Genomic DNA, 24,004 nt, shown 5'->3' with positions numbered 1-24,004 from the left:
TATATATATATATATATATATATATGCGCAATCTATTTCGATCTATTTTGCAACTAATAGCACGCGCGTACTTACACGTGAAATTTGCACTAGAGTTCACCGCGGACTAAGAAGAACCTCCCCCACCTGCAGGTCTTTCGACGTTCGAGATCAGCAAGGGAGACAAGGGAGAGCCGGGCCGGCCGGGAATCCCCGGACCACGCGGTCCTCCCGGCGACGACGGCTTCCCAGGCCTTAAAGGCGCGAAGGGCCAGGTCGGTGACCCCGGTTTCGACGGCACGCCGGGCGCTGCGGGAAGGCCCGGCCCCAAAGGTGGGTCCGCAAGAAAGTAACTAGGAGAGGAAGAAAAAATGGAGGGGAGGAGTCGCTGGTGTTTTGCGGGCGTATCTACTTCAGATGTAACGCCAAACCAGTCGCGCCTTTTACGATACTCAAACATGTCCATTACTTTTTTTTAGGGTAGCTGATATGTGCACGTTCTCACTCATGTTATGCAAACAGTACTGCTTCTTGTTAAAGAATTGACCAGCTGAATAGCTTTTCTAACTCTGTAACGTGCGCGACAGGCGAATTAAAGTGAAATTAAGGCGCAAATTAAACTGTATGAATGTGAATACTGTATGAATGTATGTGAATACTGTATGAATACTGTATGAATGTCCCAGCTAATTTTAGCCAAATTTTAAAAATATGCGAATGCCTCGTAGCTGGTCAGAACCAAGGTAATGTTGTTTGCGGTCGCTTGGAGATGCTCAGATTATTTTTTTCATTCCGCCTAACTACATAGTTAGTCTTAATCAATTAATCAACTACTTCTCAAATATTACGATTAGATTAAAAGTGTCAATGAGAAAGTCGTAGTTCAACATGAAAAACTCCCGACACAGCTTTCTGCTGCCCAATACGTGCTACATAAAAGTGTTTTTCCGAGCGTGAAAGAAGCCCGCGAATGCACGCAAACTGCCTCGAACGGCCAGTTGCGCATTTAGAATAAATGCAAATGCATTTAGAATAATGCATTTAGAAAATGCATTTAGAATAAGTCGTACAACAAGTATTAAAAAAAAGACGACCGTAGATTCTTCATTTCCTTCCTTTCTTTCTTTCTTTTTTTCTTTCTTTCTTTTTCTCCGTGCGCGCTACGGTTGAGGGGACTGCTGATCTTAAGTTTTCTTTCCGCCGTTTTCAGGATACCCTGGAAACGCTGGACCACCTGGAACGGAAGGAGCACCCGCTACTGGTACTGTATCGTATGCTTATGACCACAGTGCGCCTGCCACAAAATAGTAGTAGTAGTAGTAGTAGTAGTAGTAGTAGTAGTAGTAGTAGTAGTAGTAGTAGTAGTAGTAGTAGTAGTAGTAATAATAATAATAATAATTGCACCTTAGAACTTGACTAATACGCGTTTAAGCCTTTAAGCTATGCAAGTAAGTAAATAAATAACTAAATAAAATAAGATTAGGATTTTATCCGTTACCTTGTAGCATGCGAACTTAGGCTTGTTTTGCAGGATAGCAAGTAAATAGTAAAGCATGTTAATCTATCTCATATGCAAATCACTGTATGTAAGATGACGTGCAATTGTTCTTTTTTTGTTCTCTCTCTTTCTCTATTTATTCCTGTTATGTATTTCGAGGTAGCTAATTTGTTGTTTTAAGTCAACGTCTACAACGCCTATTCCTTACAGAACATTGTAGAGCAGAAGTAAGCTCCATGATACGTACGCTTGAAGTGCTTTCGCTGACATCATGCCTACTCGGAGATCATGCTCCGTGCAGTTGTATTTGCATTGGCATCGTTAGACAGGGGAAATCCATCCGCCGTGAGCGGTACAAAGGGAAGAAGAAAAAAAGAAGAAGAAGAAAAAAAGACACTGCGCGCGCCAGTCCGCATGTTCTTGCCAGACGTTTCTTTTCTTTCTGTATAGTTAGCCAGAGTAGACATTGACTTTAATGGCGAATATTTTTCTACGTGTACACGAATCACGATGTGGCATGATTATTTGAGGAATTACTCAATGTGCGTGAATATATATATATATATATTAGGGCAGAAAGCTCTTCGTTATATTCAAGATAACCTCCAACGGAGCCGATACATTTCCCTAGCCTTTTCTCCCGCTGTTCGAAGCAACGCTGGAGCTCTTCATACTTAAGTAGCCCCTGCGAAGTTGCCTTCACCTCGTGCACAGTATAAATCCCCTCCCTTTCAGTGATTTCTCTTTAAATGAAGAAAAACAATGACAGCAAACTCGGTCAGAGAGCTCGGTCACAGGCAGCTCGGTGCGTGTGATACGCCGGTCCCTCCTCGAGAGGCTAAAATACCACGTCATTACTGAAACAGTGCGAAGTGCGGCGCTGTCGCGATAGAGAAACGAATCAGCCGCATTGCGTCATTTCCCTCAGGCATTGTTTCTCACTCGCCTTGATACTTCCAAGTAAAATCCCCAATTGACAGCCCCGTCCAGGAGGAACACATTTTCGCAGCACAATTCCACAATCGCCGAAGAAAAAAAAAATAAAAATAAAGGATAATCATCGTCTTTACATGAGCGCACTTGCCGACTTCTTTTCTTTCTTTTCCAGGTATTGGTTAAGAAAGCACCATCGACTGACTCAAAACTTGTTTAGTTTCGCGGTAATATCGATAGCGCCAGCTTTCGTCACCCAAGGTCTAGGTCCCTTTTGATGTGACTTTTCAAATCCCGGCACAAAATCGTCGTCTGATTTTTTTTTTATCATCTGTGAGTAGGCGGGAACACCGTGGCAACGAATCTCATGCGTCGCCGCATGAAAACACTCAAAGACCACTCATAAGAGCTCCAACTTAGGCCAGCAGCTTCTGAAATCTTGCCAATTGTGTAACGACGACTCTCGCTTTTTTTTTCTTGTCAAGCTTTCTTGAAAATCTAGTAGTGGGTACGACTGGTTGAAGGTACGGCAAAATAAGGATGGTATTTAACTATCATTTATTGTCTTGCAACCGCCCTAGCAACTTGAAAATTAGTGTACAGTTCAGTGCCTCCTCTCTAAACGTCGTTTGAAGCATTTCATGTGTTTCTTTGGTCATTTTTCCAAGGAAGAATCAAAATCTCAAGCAGGCTCGCTGTCCGTTACGAACAGACATCATGATTTCGCAAGATTAGCGCGACAGCAGTTGTGAGGTCACCAGAAACCCGTTAGGTATTTTACGGTGACGTCGGCTTGGCTACTGATCTTTAAAGTGTCCACATACACCTACCTACACCCGTCTAGGAGAACAGTAATGCAAGGAGAGCTCCATAAAGGCAGCTAGGATTCTTTCTTTATTTTCTTTCTTTTTGCCCCTCCCCTCGTAAATGTCGGCCTGTATTAAGGTAACAGGCAAAAGGTGTAATTCAATTATACACTAAATTTATTTTCGCGCGATTTCCAGCTTGAACAAGAGCTTCTAGTTACACTCGGATCGCTCTTTCAAATATATCGAAAAGAAAGCCTTTCGCGCTTCAAGATGGGGCGAGCTCAGCCGCCATGCGAATGAGGCTTTTTTTTTTTATTCAAGGCAACATTTTTAGGCAAGGGTCACGAACTGCAGTCTGGCACCGGGCCGAATACATGGCACACAGCTCCTCGCGAACCGCAGCAAGGCGTTTCGAGGAGTAAAATTATACAGATCCCACGCACTGTGGGAAACGATGTAGGCGAAGGTTTCAGTGCTGGATGCTTTGATTGACGATAATTAGCGGTGATGTTGACGGCTAAAGCTAAATTTTTTTCAACGTGTAGTCTAACACGGTAGCGGTGAGTTGATGTTAAACGTTACCTTGCGTGCACCACTGCTTTTGGCCGGGTAGTACATAGAACACACAGGGGAAGGTGTTTGCTGGAGGCGTTGTTGTGCGCCATATTTCATAACCTCTAAGAGGGTTGAGCGTAGTCATTCCCTCACATGGCAAATCGCATTGTGGCAGAAGTATTAAACTTGAATTGGATTATGGGGCTGTACGTACCAAAACCACAGTCAGTTATGAGGCAGGCCGTAGTGGCACACTCCTGGTTAATTTTGGCACCGTGGTGTTCTTTTATATGTGCCTAAACCAAAGCGCATGGGCGTTTTTTATTTCACCCCCGTCGAAATGAGGCTGCTGCGGTTAGGATCAAATCCACGGCCTTTAGCAATGCCATAGCCGCAAAGCTACCGCGGCGGGCACAGAAGTGTTGATTTGACGGTCGACCGCTTCCGTAGTGTCGCCTGGACCCTGCGGTGCGCTAACTAATGCGGCTCTGCTTCTGCACGCCCTGTGTAGTTTGTCCGCTTGACATATTTGCAAGGTGTTTGTCTTTAAGAAATAGCAGCAACTTACTGTACCGTACCTTGAACTTGAGCTTATCCAGTTTCCCCGCAACCACCGTCTTGTAGCAGTAGGGTCTTTTCACGTTACCTTCTTCTCACCTTGCCTTCTCAAACTACATCCCCCCCCCACTCTCTTTTATGGGAACTGCCTCTTGTCCTTCCTCCTTCCTACGTCCCTTGTGGACTCGCACGTTTCTGCAATGCTTCTGAGGGGAGTCAAGGATAATTACAGCCAGGGAGCTCCAGAGGGCATTGTGCACATTCGACGTGGGGTGAAAACGAGTTTCTAGCGTCACCGTTCCTCTCTGACTCGCTCTTGTCATGTATACATCTGACCCCCCCGGCACCGTTTGTTTGACAATTTGCTTAGCAGCAGCAGCCACAGCAGCAGTGGCAAAGTCGAAGGAAGTGGCAAAGAAAGCTTCGCTTTAAAAAGGCTGCTGATTATCGCTCAGGCACATTGTCAGGTGGAAGGGGCCAAAGTGAAACGGGCCACATGGGAAGTCTAGGCAGCCTGCAAGGGAGCCAAGGGCCGCGTCACTGAGACTGATGGTTGGGACCGTTGTCTTAGGAAGTACACATATGCATGCAGCGCCCACGGACGCCGCCAGTATAGGCGCTCTCGGCCGGCGCCTTGGTGCCGGCTGCGAATAGCGACGAAAAAAAAGTTGGGCGGCGCGTGCTCGACGTGCTAGCACGCGGCACGCGCAATGGTGTTCTAGAAGCCTGCTACGCTGGTCCTCTTGATCTGGCTCTCCGCTGCGACACCTCAGTCCGCGACAGTGGTGGCCCGGATGAAAACGCAACTGGCGATGGCTACACGGGAATTCACTTGATTACAGCTGGGTATAATTCACCCTTCTTCCAAGGCTTGGGTCTCCCCATTCCATCTGGTGCCCAGGACAGAACCGGGTGACTGGCGTCCGTGCGGCTACTGCCGGGTGCTCAACGCTCACACAGTCCATGATGTACAAGGTCTGTTAGAAAGGTATACAACCTTTGGCCGAAGAAAAAAAAAACTGGCATAACTGGAGCGTTGGAAACCTAATCACCCTCAAAGTTGTCTCCTTGGAACTCGACACACTTCACCCAGCGGTGCTGCCATTGTTCGAAGCATTCCGAGATGGCCTCTTTCGGAATGGAGTTTAGCTCAGCTGTCGTTGCAGCGATAATGTCCTCTCTTGTTTGAAATCGCGCTCCTTTCAATAGCCTGTTGATTTTGGGAAACAGCCAGAAGTCGCAGGGGGCCATATTAGGAGAGTAAGGAGCCTGTTGAACTACAGGAGTCTGGTTTTTCACTAAAAAAGGTCTGAATCAAGTGCAAGGAATGTACAGGAGCATTGTCGTGATGGATGCGCCAATTTCCTGTTGACCACAACTCCGATCTCTTACGCCGCACAGCATCACGTAGGCGACGGAGGACATCCCTGTAGTACTCTTTGGTGATTGTTTGACCCTGTGGTGCGTACTTCTTTGGTCTTTGTGACGTGGAATGCTTCCACTGTGACGACTCGGATTTGGTTTCCGGATCGTACACGTACACCCAAGGCTCGTCACCAGTGATTATGGTGTTCATGAATTCGGAATCACTGTTTGTGGAATCCAGCATGTCCTGTTATACTTCAACACGAAGTTGCTTTTGCTCTACCGTGAGCAACTTCGGCACGAATTTCGCCGCAACTCTCTTCATGGCCAAATCTTCGGTCATAATGGAATGTGCAGAAAAAGTGCTGATGCCCACCTCTTCCGCAATTTCTCGGATAGTCACACGACGTTCCCGCATCACCACAGCGTTCACTTCGGCAATTACCTGGTCATTTCGGCATGTTGATGGCCGACCGGAGTGTGGCTCGCTCTCCACCGATGTGCGGCTGTCTTTAAACCGGTCTGAATCTTCCGAACGGATTCCACTTGGTCGTCGCCCAGTTTCTGGCGAAATTTGATGCAGTAGCGCTGCTCCAGTCGCTCCGCCATTTTCCTTGCAATAAAAAACCAACCAGAGCACCGCGCACTACCTCACTCAAACGTTGCGTCCCAGCGACTGACGCTATCGGCAGTCGAGAAAAAATTCGCGCATGCACACGAAGGTTCAAGGTCGGCTAATGCAAGCGCGCTTGTTTCGCATCCATCAGGTGTTCGCAAAAAAAAAAAAAATAAGCCGGATACTTTTCTAACAGACCTCGTATAGTTATCCCCTTCGACACATGCAAGATTTCAGAGGCCACTTGGAAGCATGCACGATCTTTAGCAAAGTGGACCTTGTCAAGGCGTATCACCAAATCCCCGTTGAGCCTGCCGATGTCCCGAAGGCGGCCATTACTACACCCTTCGGCCTGTTTGAGCATGTGTACATGCCCTTTGGGCTACGCAACGCAGCTCAAACGTTTCAAAGATTCAATGCCGAGCTAACACGCGGCCTCACTGCTGTGTTTGCCTACATCGACGACATGCTCGTCGCGAGGCCCCTCCACAAAATCATGAGCGTCCTCTGCGGAAACTCTTTCAAGACTTTGAACAATTTGGCCTGGTTGTCAACCCCGAGAAATGCGTCTTCGGGTCTTCCGAGCTCGAGTTTCTGGGCCACCACATTTCGGCGCTGGGTATTGATTCATTGCTGTCTCACGTCCAGGCCGTAAGAGACTTCCCAGCACCCACTACCTTACGTCAGCTGCGTGAGTTCCTTGGCTTAGTGAATTTCTCCCGACGCTTTATTCCGCACAGCGCTGAGCTTCTGCACCCGCTGACTAACCTTCTTCGTACACCAAGGGCTCCTCATCCGCGATTTCCTGGTCTCCCGAAGCTCAAGCTGCTTTCAGGGTTGCTAAACAAGGCGTCGTCGATTCGGTACTGCTCATCCATCCGAGGACTTAAGTGCCTGCTCGCATCACGGCAGATGCGTCCAGCGTGGCCATCGGCGCTGTTCTCCAACAGAAAATCAACTCCGAGTGGCACCCACTGGGCATCTTCTCTCGGAAGCGCCAACCTGCCGAGACTCTTTGACAGCGTTTTCGGCCGTGAGCTACTCGCCATCTACTCCACTATCTAGCACTTCCAGCGTTTCTTGGAGGGCCAGCGATTTCACGTTCTAACCGATCATAAGCATCTATGTTTTCCGTACGAACTCTTCCAAGTGCGTCGCACGTGAACTTCGTCAACTGGCCTATATATCGGAGTTCACACCAGATATCCGGCACCTCAAAGGCACGACAACGAGGCAGCTGACGCACTTTCACGCATCACCTCCCTCGGCACTTTTACATCTTTTAGTAAAGCAATGAACGGGGCTAGTTGGTGGACGTTCATGATTATATTTGGCTTAGTGTTACACTGATGTGTAATAGTGTAACACTAAGTGTAATCACTGTGAATCAGTGTAACACTAAGCGCAATGTAATCATGAACTTCTACATCTGCTGTGGACTGGGAACGTCTAGGGCACAGATGAAAGACCCTGAGCTGCAAGCGCTGCGTGACCCCTCCCCCGTTTATTCCGTCTGCAACTCGTTCCTCGTCCGTTTGTTCATGGCCCACTCTTGTGGCATGTCAGCGGCTGCATCTCGCCCATTACACAGCGGTACGTCTCATCTCGCCCATCGTTACACAGCGGTACGTCTGGCCGAGAACTAACACCGATGTTCGCCAGTCGGTCCACTCTTGCCTCGCCTGCCAGACCGCCAAACCCAGCTACGCTGGTCATCACGACCTGGCGCTCCACTGCGACACCTCCGTTCGCGACACGCGCATGCGCTGGAGATTCGACGATGGTCATTAAGGAAAGAGGATCGCAACAACAGGAAAATGGGACAAGCGCGATCTGTTACTAAGATGCACGCCCGCGCGGGCTCATCTAGGAAAACGCAGCGATCTGCTGTCGCTATTATGCGTGCCCGCGCAGCATCCCGTAGATATGGACTACTCGCTCTGCCTGAGGTATTGGAAGGCCGACGCTCTTATTGAAAGCCATACATGGAAACGAAAAATAGCATCGCGGGCTCATCTAGGAAAACGCAACAATCTGCTGTCGCTATTATGCGAGCCCACGCAGCATCCTGTATATATGGACTACTCGCTCTGGCTGAAATATAGGAAGGCCGACGCTCTTATTGAAAGCCATACTTTGAAAAGAAAAATAGCATCGCGGGCTCATCTAGGAAAACGCAGCGATCTGCTGTCGCTATTACGCGTGCCCACGCAGCATCCCGTAGATATGGACCATACTTGGAAAAAAAAAGTAGCATCGCGCTAAACGATGTCCACGTTTCACATTGAAATGTATGTGCATGATCTCTGCTTCTCGCGTGATATCATGGCTAAAATAGCGTAGGATTTCTGCCCGCAAAAGCGCTGTCACCAGCGCAGGTGGTCCCGTGCCGACGCACATCGCTGTATAGAAGATCGGGTATCATGCTGCAATTGCGTTATGCTTTGTTATAGTTCGCGTTATAATAAGAGTATTTCTTCTTATTTGTTTTAGTTGTCAAACGTCTATCACGCCTTATATTCGTGCAAATACGGTTGATCTCACAGAAGTTTCATTTTTTAAGGAAAAAAAAACAGCAAGTAAGTTTGTCCTTTCGTTCTTTTAAAAGTCGGTACACTTTCTGTTACAGAAAGTAAAATGGTTAGAGCTATAGGCAGCCGACGATGCCTGTTTTACGGGCACAACCTAATGACCGCAGGAGAAAGCGCGTGAAGCGCTATAAACTGCCGCTCAGAAAAATTGGTGCCAGAGAAAGAGCCCGTGCTGGGGGTGTAACCTTGGTTCGTGCATCGCGCTCGCAGACGTCTACCCGGGACCGAAAGGAGACGAAGGCGACCCCGGACCGCCCGGTTTCCCCGGTATTCCGGGACTCAAAGGTGAAGCAGGACAACCAGGACTTCCAGGACCAGACGGACCGCCCGGCTACCCAGGTGTCGCCCCGATTGGCTTCAAAGGCGAACAAGGAGACACAGGACTGAGCGGCCTTCCAGGTGACGTTCCCATTAACGTTATACTCGTCTGTCAACGCAAGTACTTCGCGCGCATCTAGTCAGCGACAGTCGGTAAGCAATTTGCTAATCAACGAATAATCCAAAAGGGTCATATCATAGAGGAATCCAAGTCAATTGTAAGAACGCACGCACCCTTGGAAAAGAAAACAAAAAGAAAAAGAAAGAAAAAGGAAAGATAGATGTAATAGACAACGACCGATCACGGCCTTTCTCTTCTTTCTCTTTTTCTTTCTTTCTATAGGTTGTATACATTGACTTCATGTTCTTGGCCATGGCTTAATGATGATATGAAGGGCGCTCCGGCGAGCGCCGAGCTTAGCCAGTTAAAACACTTTATTTTCGCAATGTCGGAAAGCAAGTGACGTAGTTCACCACACGCGATAATTTCTGCTTGTGGCGTGTGGTGCTGCCCGTTGACGTGTACAGCAACAGGCATACTACTCCTTATACAATACTTTTGCACGGATATTTCAAATCTACAAGACAAGTTGCAACCTACAGTTTTAGGGTATTAACTTGAGAAATAGGACGTATTCGGATAATTGTATCAGGGTCACAGCTGTGCTCTATATACGTGGAGCACGGCCGAAGTTGGTGGGAACAGGAGGCTGTCTGGTCAACCCTCTTGCACTACCTAAGGGGCCAACAAGCCGAGATACTAGTCATGATGTAGGCTGGGTAAAGATAACATATTAAAGGCTGTGACTGGGAAGGGTTTTGGTGAAAACTTCTGAAACCAAGAAGGGTAGGAAGCCGAGAGGCCCACGATGTTTCGTTCGCGTGAATGAAACTGATGCACGTTCTTCGTTAATTGACGACAGGCACCCCTGGTCTAGACGGACTTCAGGGAAAGCATGGCTACCCCGGCAACGATGGATTAAAGGGCAGCCGAGGAGATTCAGGCTTGCCGGGACCTGTCGTTCCTGGTTTGCCGGGAATACCAGGGGCCAGGGTACGCTATCGCCTATAATTTCCTTTTTTCTCCAAGAACAGAGCTAGGTTCTCATCCATATGTTAAGGGTGGTGTCATTGAAGTCGAATGCAAGCCGGCTATATAACTTGAATTCTTGCTGCGTTGCTTATGCGCGTCATTTAACAACAAACAATAAAATACTATTCTGAGCAGATCTCTCTGCATGCCACTGTGATGACATTCGCGGACATGCAGGATAGATTCCGAAGATTATATGATTCAGTCAAGAATAAAACTAGCCGAAATAACTGAAAGAAAAGAGCAGCACGCAACAAAAACACGCGAATCTGCATTGCCGCCAGTTTTAAACAAAACTGGAAATACGAATTTGGGGGATTGTCGTTGAATGTAGCTTTCAACTGCAGAAATTAACAATCACTCGTTCCCTGTATGCTCATCGACGCCGCTCACTTTCCACTCGAACAGATCAACTGTGCCGAATTGCACTTCTCCATCTTCTCACATCTAGGCTCTGCAGATCGTAGCCAACACTTTCAGGACCCTAGTTCAGTGACATTCTAAAGTCAGCATCAAACATTTTTAACACCCTAACCACCCGATGTCCATTTGCGTTTTACACAAAATAAAAGATATTTTACATACCGTATAGACTTGTGCAAGGGTCGCACTTTTTTTTTTTGCCATTTTGACAAGGTGTGGCTCTTACACGGGACCGAACCTGCTGGTCAAAAGTTGCCGGCCGATCCAGCGAGCACACCTCAGATCTTGCCCACACCCTCAGGGCGCAGCGCGCGAAAATTCGCCGATGCTCGCGGGCGGCATCGGGGCACCGAACGCGATTGCTTCTCTGTTGAAATATCTTTCCCAAATTTTAGGCTGCCAAGTTGGGGGTGCGGCCCTTACACGGGTACGGCCGTTACACGAGTTTATACGGTATATGGTGTCTGTCTGGCATTAAAGTGATTTGTAATGTATACAACAGCGTTTTGGATATGGTAGGGAGCCGCTTATGCCGTAATCCCCAATTGCACTCAGCAGTTTGCACACATACACCTGTGCACTGTTGCGCATGCGCGGTCTCTACACTTCTGATTGCTCCAAACGCGTTACTAGTATCATAACTCGAATGGCGTCAGAGAACCCTACCTCCTCGTCTGCAAGGGCGACGAACATTCTGTACACAATGCTGTGGGAACCAAGTATTCGCTGCTCAACCCCTGCACGCCTGCCCCTCCAGCGCCTCATCTACCAAGCACGTCCGGCGCCACTTTCAGAGATGCAGATCACTCGGTTACCCACTACGGCGGCAGTTAAACTAATGCACCCAATCGTATTCGTTCAAATGGTCAAAAATGCGGCTAGAATGAAAATAAATGTTATGATATGACTGATTTTTTTTTAAAACACATATAAATACAGCATGTGTCTGTGTGTATAAGTGTGCGTGTGTACATCTACTTGCACTTTGGGAGGGGGGTATGTATGCTGCAAGCCAATGGCGTACATAATAGAGAACACCAGCTCACTGGTGTTCACATTCACGAGTGTCCCTCTCTACTCAGGGACAAGACGGTCGGCGAGGCTACAAGGGTGAAAAGGGGGCGCCTGGAGAATCGGGATTCCCCGGTTTCCCTGGACTCAAAGGCGCGAGAGGTGAATCCGGCTTTCCCGGACCCTCTGGAAGGCCCGGAATAAACGGAACAAAAGGCAAGTGCTTACTTCGTTGCAAATAATTGGAACTAGTAGTACCAAGCACAGCGAAAGCAAATGCTTTCTTGTGGCACTTACTACGCGTCTGCGTGCAATGGTTGTGTGTAATATTGAGCAGTACTAATGCGGCACATCGGCTGCAAAAAGAAAAAGAAAACGCTAAGAATGATATTGAAGGTGTGTCGGAGTGATTCTAGATAAGACCATGGAAGAAAAGTCGAACATATTTTTTTTATTATGGTTGTCCAAAGACATATGCGATAAGTTCTTATGACGAATTGAATATTCTCTTATTCGAATAACTGCTATATTCTATTATGTCGAGAGCAGTGGTGTCATTACGTATTATTAAACTTGATGGTATCGAATTCGGTGTCATCACTGTTCGGTTCGTATTATATTCGCTGCCATCAGTATTCAACTCGTTTAAAAAATCACTATTTCATGCCCTATACCTCCTCGATTTCTATGCTGAGGCCCGGCGACTCTTACTAATGGATCCACACATATTTTCGCACTGAAGAACATTGTTGAAGTGCTAAACATATAGATCGCGGAAAGCAGCGTTTTAGTGCACTTCTACATTTCGGCTATGTTGCTGTATGTACCGTTTGTACGTTATGTAATTTTACTAGCATACTTAGGCGTGCGATACGTAGCTCAGGGTGGTCTGTGTCGCTGCCAGAGCAGTAAGCCTTATAAAAAACCTTAAACTTGTCCCAGAAGACTTACTTCCTCCAACTTTACGCACTCGTAATGCAATGAAATCTACAAGCAAGAAAACGGAAACTTGCCTCTAGCATTATTCATCCCTCTCGCATTCTTCATCTGAAACTAATCGAGCAACACATACAGGGTGATCATTTTTTAAGCATTGCAAAATTTTTAACGATCTCCTGTGGCAAATCGCATAATTCCTATCGTTGAGCTAGATTATTCGAAGAGGCGGACATTACTAGCACGGGAAATCGAAACAGATTATCAACTCATTACCAAAAATTCACTAATTAATTTCTTCATTAATTAAGTTACGGCACATATTGCAGGTTAAGCATTGTAGCCAATGAGTTGATATCGCGTATCCACTTGAATTTCCAGGATGACACCAGTTTCGATATATTATTGCCCAAAGTTTCGGACGAAATACGTTGGAGTTCCCTATCATAAGAAGCCACTTTTGTGCTTCAATACATGAAAGAGCGTTTTGTTAAGAAAGTAAGTGTAACAATGCACTTTTACGGCGAGTTTGATGGCGCATATCATCAAACAGGTGTCATCATGGAAATCGATTCCATATGGATACGCCTAACAAACTCTCCGGCTACAATTCGTAAATTGCAATATGTGCCGTAAAGTAATTAATAAGGAAGTTAATTAGCAAACTTTTGTTAATTGGTTGAACATATGTTTTGATTTCTCGTGAAAGTAATATCCGCCTCTATGAACAATCGAGCTCAAAGAGTAGAATTATGTTAGCTGCAACAGACGATTTTTAAAATTCCATAACTTTTAAAGATGATCACCCCGTATGTCTTAATTACTCGTATATACGAATGCACGTCGAGCCGATAGAATATACAGTCGTCAGGCTTCGATAAAACTTAATGCGAGAAACTTTTGGCACCGATTAATAAAATAATACTCGGTATAATTCTTCTACTCTATTTGTGTACTCACGATCATCACAGAAAACGTGTTGTAGAATTTAATGGCGCGTTGCTTAGCTCGTCGAAACAAGCCTTTCTGCATGACCGAGTACGTAGTGTCTGAGAAGCCCACCTTTTGGGCACCAAATTTGTATTTTCTATTACAAAGCAATACAGCGAAAGCTTGAACAGATCAATATTACTGTGGCTTGAAAACACAGGCTCAAAAATATTTTTGTTTGTTTTTTGTTTCGGTTGTGCGTTTGAACACGCCATCCCTCCCGGCGCCAAGGGAACTTGTTATCATTAGTTTTCTTCATTGAGAGGAAAATGAATAGCGGAGCATTTCTCGCCGTATGTTGGTGACGGCTGTTCCACTTGGTCATTAAATAAAAGCAATGCCCACCACACGCTAACTCTAAATTGCGTGGCCGTTTAATGAAACGTGCAGGTGCTAAAGGAGTACGTGGCAGCTCCTCTCCGAGCCAGCAAAGGCAGATGCCGCCGGGTATCCAAGGAGACAGAGGCTACCCAGGCGCCAACGGATTGCCAGGCCCTCCCGGCGACCAAGGCTTCCCGGGAGTCAACGGCGAACCGGGAGACTACGGGCTTCCGGGATTTCCGGGGCCTCCAGGCTACTCCGGCCCTCGAGGTCTCCCGGGTGACGAAGGATTCCAAGGCAGGTCTTTTGAGCACCATTGGCTGCGCATGCAATGCTCCTGGTGTCACTGCTTTTGATGCGCTGAGTGAGAGAGTCCCTTTCAATGGAAACGGATTTCCCTCGAGGCTTCCCTTCGCTTGCTTTGACGCCGGAGGCGCGAATCATGGTCAGCAGCCCCGTACGTTCGCTCGAGGTGACCCACTCGAAACGTCCTCGGCGAACCACGACGGCGCGCATCGTCGTTTTGAGCCGAGAAAACTGCGTACGTTCGTGCATATATGCGTTTAACGATGCATTTGAACCGGTATCTATAACGGTCATTTTTTCATGAGTCACGCGTGCGCTGGCGTCGTGTGCCTCGTAATTCTTAGTCAATCACGTTTAGACTCCACCACCATCGTAAGTCACCACCAGCGTAAGTTCAAACGCGAACAAGTCGACAACGACTACAATGCGTTCTTGCATTTCCACGGGTTTGCCTACATTTGTAACAGAGCCTTAATTGAGGATACGAAACGTACATTTCGGATTATGCTATGCTTAATAAAGGGAAAATTAGACATTCACCCAATCGTAGCAATTGCTACAAAGGGAACCCCTTCGGTTTCCACGAAAGAAAAGCCTCGCAGTGGAAGGAAGATTCGTCCTGGTGCGGTCCGGGATGCTATGCTTAAAAACTGGCTGCATACGGAGGGACTGCACATAGCAGGCTTCCGCAATTAGGCGTAACTGACAGGCATTCTGATCAGTTTTGGTTTTTTCTTTTCTTTTTTCCTGTTCGCGTATGAATTTATACTGACGGTACGTGCGTGAGCAATATGGAAAGAAATACTATAATTCGTTTTCATACAACGCTTACTCGTGACGTGCGGATGTGAGCCTGGCATGAAAATATGCAGCAGGTGGCTTTACTGCTGAATATTTCGCCTCCATGAATCACCTTAAATTCCGGCAGAAATTTTGAGCCGTTAGCCGCTTTGGCCTCTTGAATGCTGCAAAACTTTGGCATGCTTCCTGTCATAATGATCACAGTGATAAGTTAGGTTAAGCGCTGCAGGCTGCGTTAATAACAGGAGCGCAACCTGCAGGTCCGAGGAAATGGGTGCACTCTGATAGGTTGCTATTATCAGAGAGGAACACGAAGTACACCTCAAAAACTGTATCTTTTTTAATTAAATTTTTATCCATTATAGGTGTTAATCATAAGTATTAATCATCTGCTGGTAAGTGTTACCGGGGGTTGTGCTTCATAATTAGGTTTCAACATAAACACGTATACATGAAAACCAAGAAAATGAGCAAAGGAACAGCCGTTCAGAAGGGCACCGAATGCGTTAAGCAGAGGTTGTGGGTTCGGCTCCCACAAGAGGCAAAGTTCTTTTATGCTCCACGCCCGTTGATTTCTTTACTGATTAAAATATCGTGGCAAATACAATTCTCATATCTAATTAAGTCGCCAATTCAATTAAAGAGATAGTTCATTTCCCCTATGCGTTACTTGGCTTCAATCTCCGTTGGCTTTATATGGTTCTCGACAAGCGATTATAGAGCTCAATCAACTCAATTGTTTCTGAGAAGCACGGTTCGTTATTATGCACGTTCTATTCCTTTTCTTCTTCTTTTTTTAAAGACGGTTAAGAACAGTTCAACGTTCATTTTCGTGTGACCCGCCGTGGTTGCTTAGTGGCTTTGGTGGTGCGCTGCTAAGGACGAGGTCGTGGGATCGAATCCCGGCTATAGCGGCCGCATTTCGATGGGGGCGAAATGCAAAAACACCCGTGCACTAAGATTTAGGTGCACGTTAAAGGAACCCAGGTGGTCAAAATTAATCCGGAGTCCCCCATTAAGGCGTGCCTCATAATCAGATCGCGGTTATGGCCCGTAAAACCCCACGATTTAACTTAGTTTTTTAGTGTACATTTTCCTTAACGTGCTCCTGAAAGAGTTATCTCCTGACACTCCTAATCCCCTTAAAGGGTTATCGCGCAATTTCTTAGTTAATTTGACTTTAATTGTTACTCTACAGTGCAATTAACGAGTTAGAATGCGCCTAGACCCTATAGAGAATGACAGTTCTGAATGGTCAAATTTCAGACACCTTCGGAAATGCTCGCTCTTTTTTCATATGTTGTACCAGATATAGTAGCAACAAACGCAGATAATTGCACCATACACACAGTAAAGAGTATATGTGCAAAATTCTATTACTGTATATATGACAAAGCACGCAAAGACTGCGGGCAAAACGTGGAAACGAACGGCTATTGCGCCTTCCAACAAAAAAGAAAAGAGAAAAGAAGAAGATAAAACGCGTCCCTGACTGTAGCGCCCGGCGCAGAGTGAAACAAAGGGAACAAACCGAAGTTGTATTTAACAGCATTTGAGTTTATCTCACCGACATAGCCGTTGACCATGTATGAAAAATTAAACACTACCATTTTTTGTTGTTTCTCGACTTTCTGCGCACGCCCACTGCCTTTCACCACTGCCGCCGCGCCTTATTTGCGTTGACGTGAATTCACCGCTGCTGGACTCTACGACTATCATGAGCGCTCACAATGCGCGGCGCGCAACCGCACGCTGCGTCGAGTGGCACAGCCAATGGGCGCACAGCAGCAACAACAATGTCCTGATGGCGCCCGCGGCTCAACACAGGTGTCGAAATCTAAACATACAGGTCAGTCCGCCCCTGTAGACGACACAACGCGTGCACACTCGGCGCTTTGGCGTCAGGTTGTAGTTGGACCGACAGCCCTACAGTCAAGCTGACACGTAAACAACAGCGCTTACAGAATTGCTTAGAGTTTCATTAATATAAAAACACTCTAATGGTGGCGCCGACGTTTACGTCGCGTCATGCTTGCCAATGGAATCGTTGGTCCAAGTATAGCGTGACGTGACGGCATCATGACGTGACGATGGAACAACCAAGCAAGGGCCGCAAACAGCGATCCCCATCTCAAGCCCACTCCAGATCCAGGGCGGCATCGCAATAACGAGGCGGCAGCAGATCCAGGTCCAAGTGAGGAACCAAGGCCAAGAGCAGAACCACGTCCAGTGCAGAGCCCGCGGCAGACTACGACGGAATGGAAAACAGCGAGCTCGACCTAGACCGGGACCTATAGCGCGTTCCGAGCTGATGCGAGCGATCGCAACTTACTCGAAACACCACCCCTGGCAAGGATGGAATCACCAAATTGCTACGTGACCTGGACGATGTAATCATGCAGGCAATACTGGAACTCTTCAATATACGCTGGAGCACAGGGACCTTACCCCCGGAATTCAAGCATGCGGATATTATGCTGACACCAAAGCCGGGTAAAACGCCCTGCCTGGAGAACCTAAGACCCATTTCGCTAACATCTTGCCTCAGTAAACCAATCGAACGCGTGATTTTAGACAGGCTACAGACCCATCTCGAAGAAGGTCAACTGATGCCGTACACGATGTTTGGCTTTCGACCCAACTTGTCAACGCAAGACGCGCTTCTGGAGCTCAAAGAGGAAGTACTGAAAGCAGCAACGCCGTGGCTGCCTGAAAGCAATTCTTGCACTAGACCTAAAGAGGGCCTTTGACAACGTGGGGCACGAAGCCATACTAGCCAATCTCAGTAACAGGAATTCCGGCCGACGAACTTACAATTACGTGAGGGCTTTCCTCACAGAGAGGTAGTTTAATGAATGGAAAATGTAGAGAGGTCGGCCGGATAATGGAGCATCTGGCCTGCTACTCTACGTAAGGGAAGGGGAAGAGGGGAAGAAAAAGGGTCACAATGGGGGATGATAATGGGAGGAACGAGGTGATTGACACATTAAACAACTAATATCACAGGCGTGAGTCCAGGCCCGTGTCACATAGGAAACGTGACAGTGCACGCATTGTCTCTGTCGTCTGCCAACTCTGTGGCCACGCGCCTAGTAAGAGGTCCTCTGACAGTGGTCCATTGTGTAATTGTCTCAATGTACCTGCCAATGTCAGTCTTTCTCGCGCATACTCAGGGCACACCACGAGCACATGTTCTATAGACTCTACCACGCCACACACTGAACAGTCCGGGGAGTCTGTCCGTCCAATAATGTGCAAATATTTGCGCGTGAAGGCGACGCCTAATCGCAGTCGGTGTATCAGGCATGTATGAGGGCGTGGAATTCCACGCAGAATTGGAAATTTCATATCGGGATCCAGGCTTTTAAGGCGGACGTGACGAGCGTCTGGCTGGGCCCAGTATCTCCTCGTCGCACTCCTCAATAATTCCGACAGGAGGCATGTGATGTCCGGTCTGGAGAATGGCACTGCAGTTCGCAGGCCATTGCTGAGGGCGCGCCTTGCTGCAGCATCGGCCATCTCATTACCGTTGAGCCCACAGTGTCCCGGGATCCATTGGAACACTACGCGGTGGTGTTTTTCTTGAGCGTATGAAAGCAGCTCGGTGATCTGCAGGGCCAGAACCTGATATGCGGTGTGGCGCAGGAAGCATCCCAAAATTTGCAGCGCGGGTTTTGAGTCCGTGAAAATGCACCATTCTTGAGGTCTTTCCCCGCAGATGTGGCGAATCGCTTCCCGAATAGCCACAAGCTCTGCAGCGGTTGATGTTGAATTATGGTCGAGTATGAAACCTCGAGTCATCTGTTGGGCTGGTATCACCACAGCTGCTGTCGATGCCTTAGGTGACACGGAGCCGTCTGTGTACACATGAACATATGTCTGGTATTCTGACCAGATGTACGCGAGAGCAAGTTGTTGTAGTCCACTGACGGGAACCAATGATTTCTTTAGTATGCCGGGGACATGTACGCACACGGAAGGTTGAACCATCACCCATGGTGGTTTGACGGGGTGATATGGAAGGGCATAGCCTGTTGTTATGTGGGGTAGATGGCAGCGGAGTGCACTTGTGAAACTGCTTTCCGGACGCTCATGTAGAACCGACGTCAATGGATGGCAATGGTGTCGTGTCAGTAAGCGTAAATACACACGAAGTGGTTCGTGGGACAGGTATATCGGTAATGGGCATACGTGGGCTTCCTCAATTGTGCCTTTGTTGGAGGCACGCCGTGGCAACCCGAGGCATATTTTGAGTGCCTGCGCTTGGACGCTCTCTAATGTCCGTAAGCAGGAAATGCTCAAGTTTGAGAGTATCGGAAGGCTGTATCGAATGTAGCCCACGAAAAGAGACTGATAAAGTCTTAGTAATGAGCCTTCCGTGGGGCCCCATTTCATGCCTGTTGCGAAGCGAAGAACATGGCAAAACAGATTAAGTTTTTGCTTCAACATGTTAACATGCCTCGTCCATGACAAATCGCGGTCAATGATAATGCCCAAGAATCTGTGGTGGGAGACATACGGCAATATGACACCGTTAATGGAGATCGGGTAGCGGCAGACGGATTTGCGCGTGAATGCAACCACAGCACATTTTTCGGCAGCTAAGCACAAACCCTGACGCCGTATGTATCGTGAAGTAGATGACACAGCCCGTTGTAATTTCGCACGTAGTTGTGGGCGTGTTGTACCAGAAGCCCAGATGCAGATGTCATCTGCATATGCACTGATGTGGATGTGAGGTGGAAGCTCACCCACCAGGCCAATCAGTGCCACATTAAATAATGTTGGGCTGAGAACCCCTCCCTGAGGAACTCCGCGGCATACCTGATGACGGTTAGTGTCTCCGTCAGGCGTGGACATGTAAACGAAACGGCCGCTGAGGTAGCTCACAATCCACAGGTAGAGCCGGCCGCCAATACCCAAGTCATCTAGGGCATCGAGAATGGCTTCATGAAGGATGTTGTCGTAGGCCCCTTTGATATCTAAGAAAACAGCGGCGACGAGTCGGCGTTGACGTTTTTCATGTTCCACTGTCGTAACGAGGTCAATGACGCTGTCAATTGAAGAACGACCCCGCCGAAAACCGGTCATCATGTTCGGATAAAGATCATTTCTTTCCAGAAACCATTCGAGCCTCGCCAGGACCATTCGTTCCATAACTTTGCCAACACAGCTGGCTAATGCAACTGGGCGGTATGAGGTAAGCTCATAAGGAGTCTTTCCAGGCTTCAAGAGAGCAACCAGGCGGCTGATCTTCCACTGCTGCGGAACAATACCGGAGACCCATGTGTCGTTGTAATAATTGAGCAGTGCAGTGCGACCAGCCCTGCCAAGGTGAGACAGAGACGAGTACGAGATCCCGTCAGGGCCAGGAGCAGATGAATGCCGACACGACGCAAGAGCAGCCTCTAATTCGGGCATCGTAAAGAGCAAGTCGTAGTGGTCACTTGAGGAAGGTGGCGCGAAAACTTCGGATTGGATAGAGGCTGGTTGAGTTGTGCCCACAATCATTTTGCAGAAGTCGTCCGCTACCTCTACATCATTGCGGCGTTGGTAAAGGGCCAGAGCACTGAAAGGGTACCTGTCTTGTGGGGGGAAACGTAGGCTCCTGACTACATGCCAAATACGTGACAGCGGCTTGCGAGGATCCAGTGATGAGCAGAACTTTCTCCAGCGCTTCCTTCCTAATTTCACAGATCTTACATTCACCATAAGGCTGGTAAATGTGAGGTCAAAGCGAGTAGACACACCTAATAGAGGAACGCCACAAGGAGCAGTGCTGTCGCCGACACTTTTCAACGTGATTATGATGAAACTCCCATCCCAACTCGAGAAGACACCGGCGATAAGAAAGACATGCCTTGTATGCAGGCGATATCACGATATGGATGGTCGGAGGGTCCATAGGATAACAAGAGGCACTGCAGGAGGCAGTGGACATCGTAGCTAGATACGCTGAGACATGCAGACTGCAATGAGCGCCGAAGAAGTTGGAGCTCATAATCGAGGAGCTCTCACGACGACGATCAACAAGCCAGGCACCAGCCATCCACCTGTGAATAGGTCCTAGAGAAATCCTCAAGGTGGACAGACTTCGCATCCTCGGCGCACACTGACAAAAAGACGGGGGGTGGAGGATACGCCATACAGGAGCTACAATACACGACCACGGAGGTCTTGCGCATGATGCAACAAATTACCAGCAGGAAGAGGGGACTCAAGGAACAGGACCTGATCAGACTAGTGCAGGCTCTGATCGTGAGCCTCATTGCGTACTCGGCACCATATTTAAATTTCAGCACTGCGGAAGTGGAGGTACTCGACCGGCTGATATGCAAGGCGTATAACCAAGCGCTCGGACTCCCACCCGGAACGGCTACATTTCGCCTTGAGGAATCGGGAGTGTACAACAACGCACGGGAAATCGTAGAAGCCCACCTGGTAAGCCAGAAAGAAAGACTACAACGCACAATAGCGGGACGCTGCGTCTTGAAACGTCTGGGATATTCCGTACGGAAGACCAGCACACTGACAAAAATGCACACTGTCCCCAATACCATGGTTGGCTTCCGCCCAAAACTTTCTGCTCAAGATATCATGATTCAGCTCAAGCACCAAATTATCGATGGCAATAAAAGCTCCAGGCTAGACACCAGAGCTATCTTGGAGCTAGACCTAACCAAGGCCTTCGATAACGTCACGCATGAGGCCATACTGAGCCAACTGGCACAACTCCAGGTTGGACATCGAACATACAACTACGTGAAGAATTTCCTTACAGGTCGCACGGCCACCATTACCATCGGAGGGTTGCAGTCGCCAATTATTCACTTCGGCAGCAAAGGCACGCCGCGAGGATCGGTTCTGTCCCCTTTTCTGTTTAACGTGGCTTTGCTCGGACTACCGCCTGCATTAGCTAGCATCCCCAACCTCAAGCATAGCCTCTACGCAGACGATATCACCCTGTGGGTCACCAGGGGCAGCGATGGGGACATCCAAGACACGCTGCAGCAAGCCATCAACGAGGTCGTTGCATACGTAGAACCGCGCGACCTGGCGTGCTCCCCACAGAAATCGGAGCTCCTTCTATACAAGCCTAATTGGGGAGGTCGGCGTCCAGACCCTCACCCGCCCGAGACAGAAATCCACGTGCACCAGCAACGCATACCTACTGTACCTAGCATCCGTATCCTTGGCTTACGCATCCATCAAAACGGCAGAAACACGGAGATACTCAAGCAATTAGATACTCATGTACACCAAACCACTCGCCTCATTGCACGCATCGCAAATCGACATCACGGCATGAAATAAAACAACCTTATACACCTGGTAACCACCTACGCCTTGAGCACGATCACCTATGTCGCCCCGTACCTTAGCCTCAATACAAATGACAAGCTCAAACTCAATACCATGATCAAGAGGGCCTATAAACAAGCCCTACATCTTCCCATCCCCACCTCTAACGAGAAACTGGACGTCCTCGGCATTCACAACACCATAGACGAGCTTATTGAAGCGCAGCGTATTAGCCAATACAAACGACTCGCCAATTCCACCACAGGCAGGCACATTCTAGGCACCCTAGGCATAACCTACACCACCCAATTCGAACCAAAAGTACCCGTCCCTCCAAACATTCGCGCTCAGCTAGTTATCCCGCCCATACCTCGCAATATACACCCTAACACAATCCGGAGCGACGTGCAGAAAGAGCTAAACAACTACAAAAGCGCTACGACCAAGCCGCTGACGTAGCCTGCGTGGACACAGCGGAATACTCCAACCAAAACGCCATGGCGGTCGTCGTAGTCGCGGGCTCGCAGTACCACCTCGCTGCAGCCGCATCAATACTCACCACGCAGCCCAAAGAAGAAACGGCCATCGCTTTGGCCTACGCGGCTATCAATGCACAATGCATCATCAGCGATTCAAAAACGGCCATTCGCAACTACACAAGAACACTGATAGCGCACCAAGCGCAAAATATACTCTCTGGCACTCCTCCCCAAGGCAACGCCGCGTCCAGGTCATCTGGGCCCCTGGTCACTCGGGTCTGGCTGGAAACGAAGCCGCCCATGATGCCGCCCGAACTCTCGCACACCGGATGCATCATCCTTCTCCCGAGTCTTCCGATCCTGAACAGCCCTCTGTTCTGCATCGCGGTCACGCGTGGGACCGAATGGTCACGTTCAGAGAAATTCTCCTCCACTACCGCAGAGAACGGTTACGCTATACCCCCCAGCACACAAAACACTGAATAAATCTCAATCCACCACTTGGCGACTCCTTCAGACGCGAACTATCCCGAACCCCGTGCTATACAACCGCATTTACCCTGATGCATACTCCCCACTCTGCAAAGCGTGCGAGGCCCGCGCTTACCTCGATCACATTATCTGGCAATGCCCCAAATCCTCACCCACCAACACCTACCGCACTAACACACGCATCATAACTACGGCCGAGCAGTGGGAGACTTTGCTGGCTCAGCTTGGACCCAGAGGAGCAGCTCTGGGCTGTCCAGATGGCCGAAGACGCCGCCAGAAAGCAAGAACTGGCCGCCGTCTGAGGAAGGGGGGCACTGGGGGTTAGTCTCCCGACCCCCGCCACCCCTAGACCCCATCAAGGACATAATAAAGTTTTATCTCTCTCTAACACGCCACACAACCTGCGCTGTGTTCCTATATATGCCCACACTGCGATCAATGCGCGACGCTTTTGCCACATGGTATGGGATTGTGCAAGCACACCACAGCTCACACCCGCAACGCACCCCACCACACGGCTATGGGAGGAAGCGCTGTCCAGCTCCAGCCCGGCGGACCAGCTCATCCTGGTCAAACGAGCGAAAAGGGCAGCTAAGGCCTCTGGGCTCCTGGACTGAGGGGACCACCC

General features: G+C 48.4%; 1 protein-coding gene across 1 annotated transcript in view; it reads left to right on the top strand.

The window, feature by feature from the left end:
* LOC135906042 (collagen alpha-5(IV) chain-like) overlaps positions 1–24,004 on the top strand; it is a 105,807-nt gene that overhangs the window by 71,586 nt on the left and 10,217 nt on the right. The window contains exons 32-37 of the mRNA XM_065437188.2: positions 133–312; positions 1,190–1,240; positions 9,115–9,303; positions 10,146–10,276; positions 11,821–11,965; positions 14,066–14,293. Of these exons, the coding sequence (XP_065293260.1) occupies positions 133–312; positions 1,190–1,240; positions 9,115–9,303; positions 10,146–10,276; positions 11,821–11,965; positions 14,066–14,293 (924 nt within the window). The remainder of the gene's footprint in view (positions 1–132; positions 313–1,189; positions 1,241–9,114; positions 9,304–10,145; positions 10,277–11,820; positions 11,966–14,065; positions 14,294–24,004) is intronic.

Source organism: Dermacentor albipictus, chromosome 1 (assembly GCF_038994185.2).
Source record: "Dermacentor albipictus isolate Rhodes 1998 colony chromosome 1, USDA_Dalb.pri_finalv2, whole genome shotgun sequence".
NCBI classification, from domain to species: Eukaryota; Metazoa; Arthropoda; class Arachnida; order Ixodida; family Ixodidae; genus Dermacentor; species Dermacentor albipictus.
Note: the sequence above shows the minus strand (reverse complement) of the source record. Positions and strands in the feature narration are given on the sequence as shown.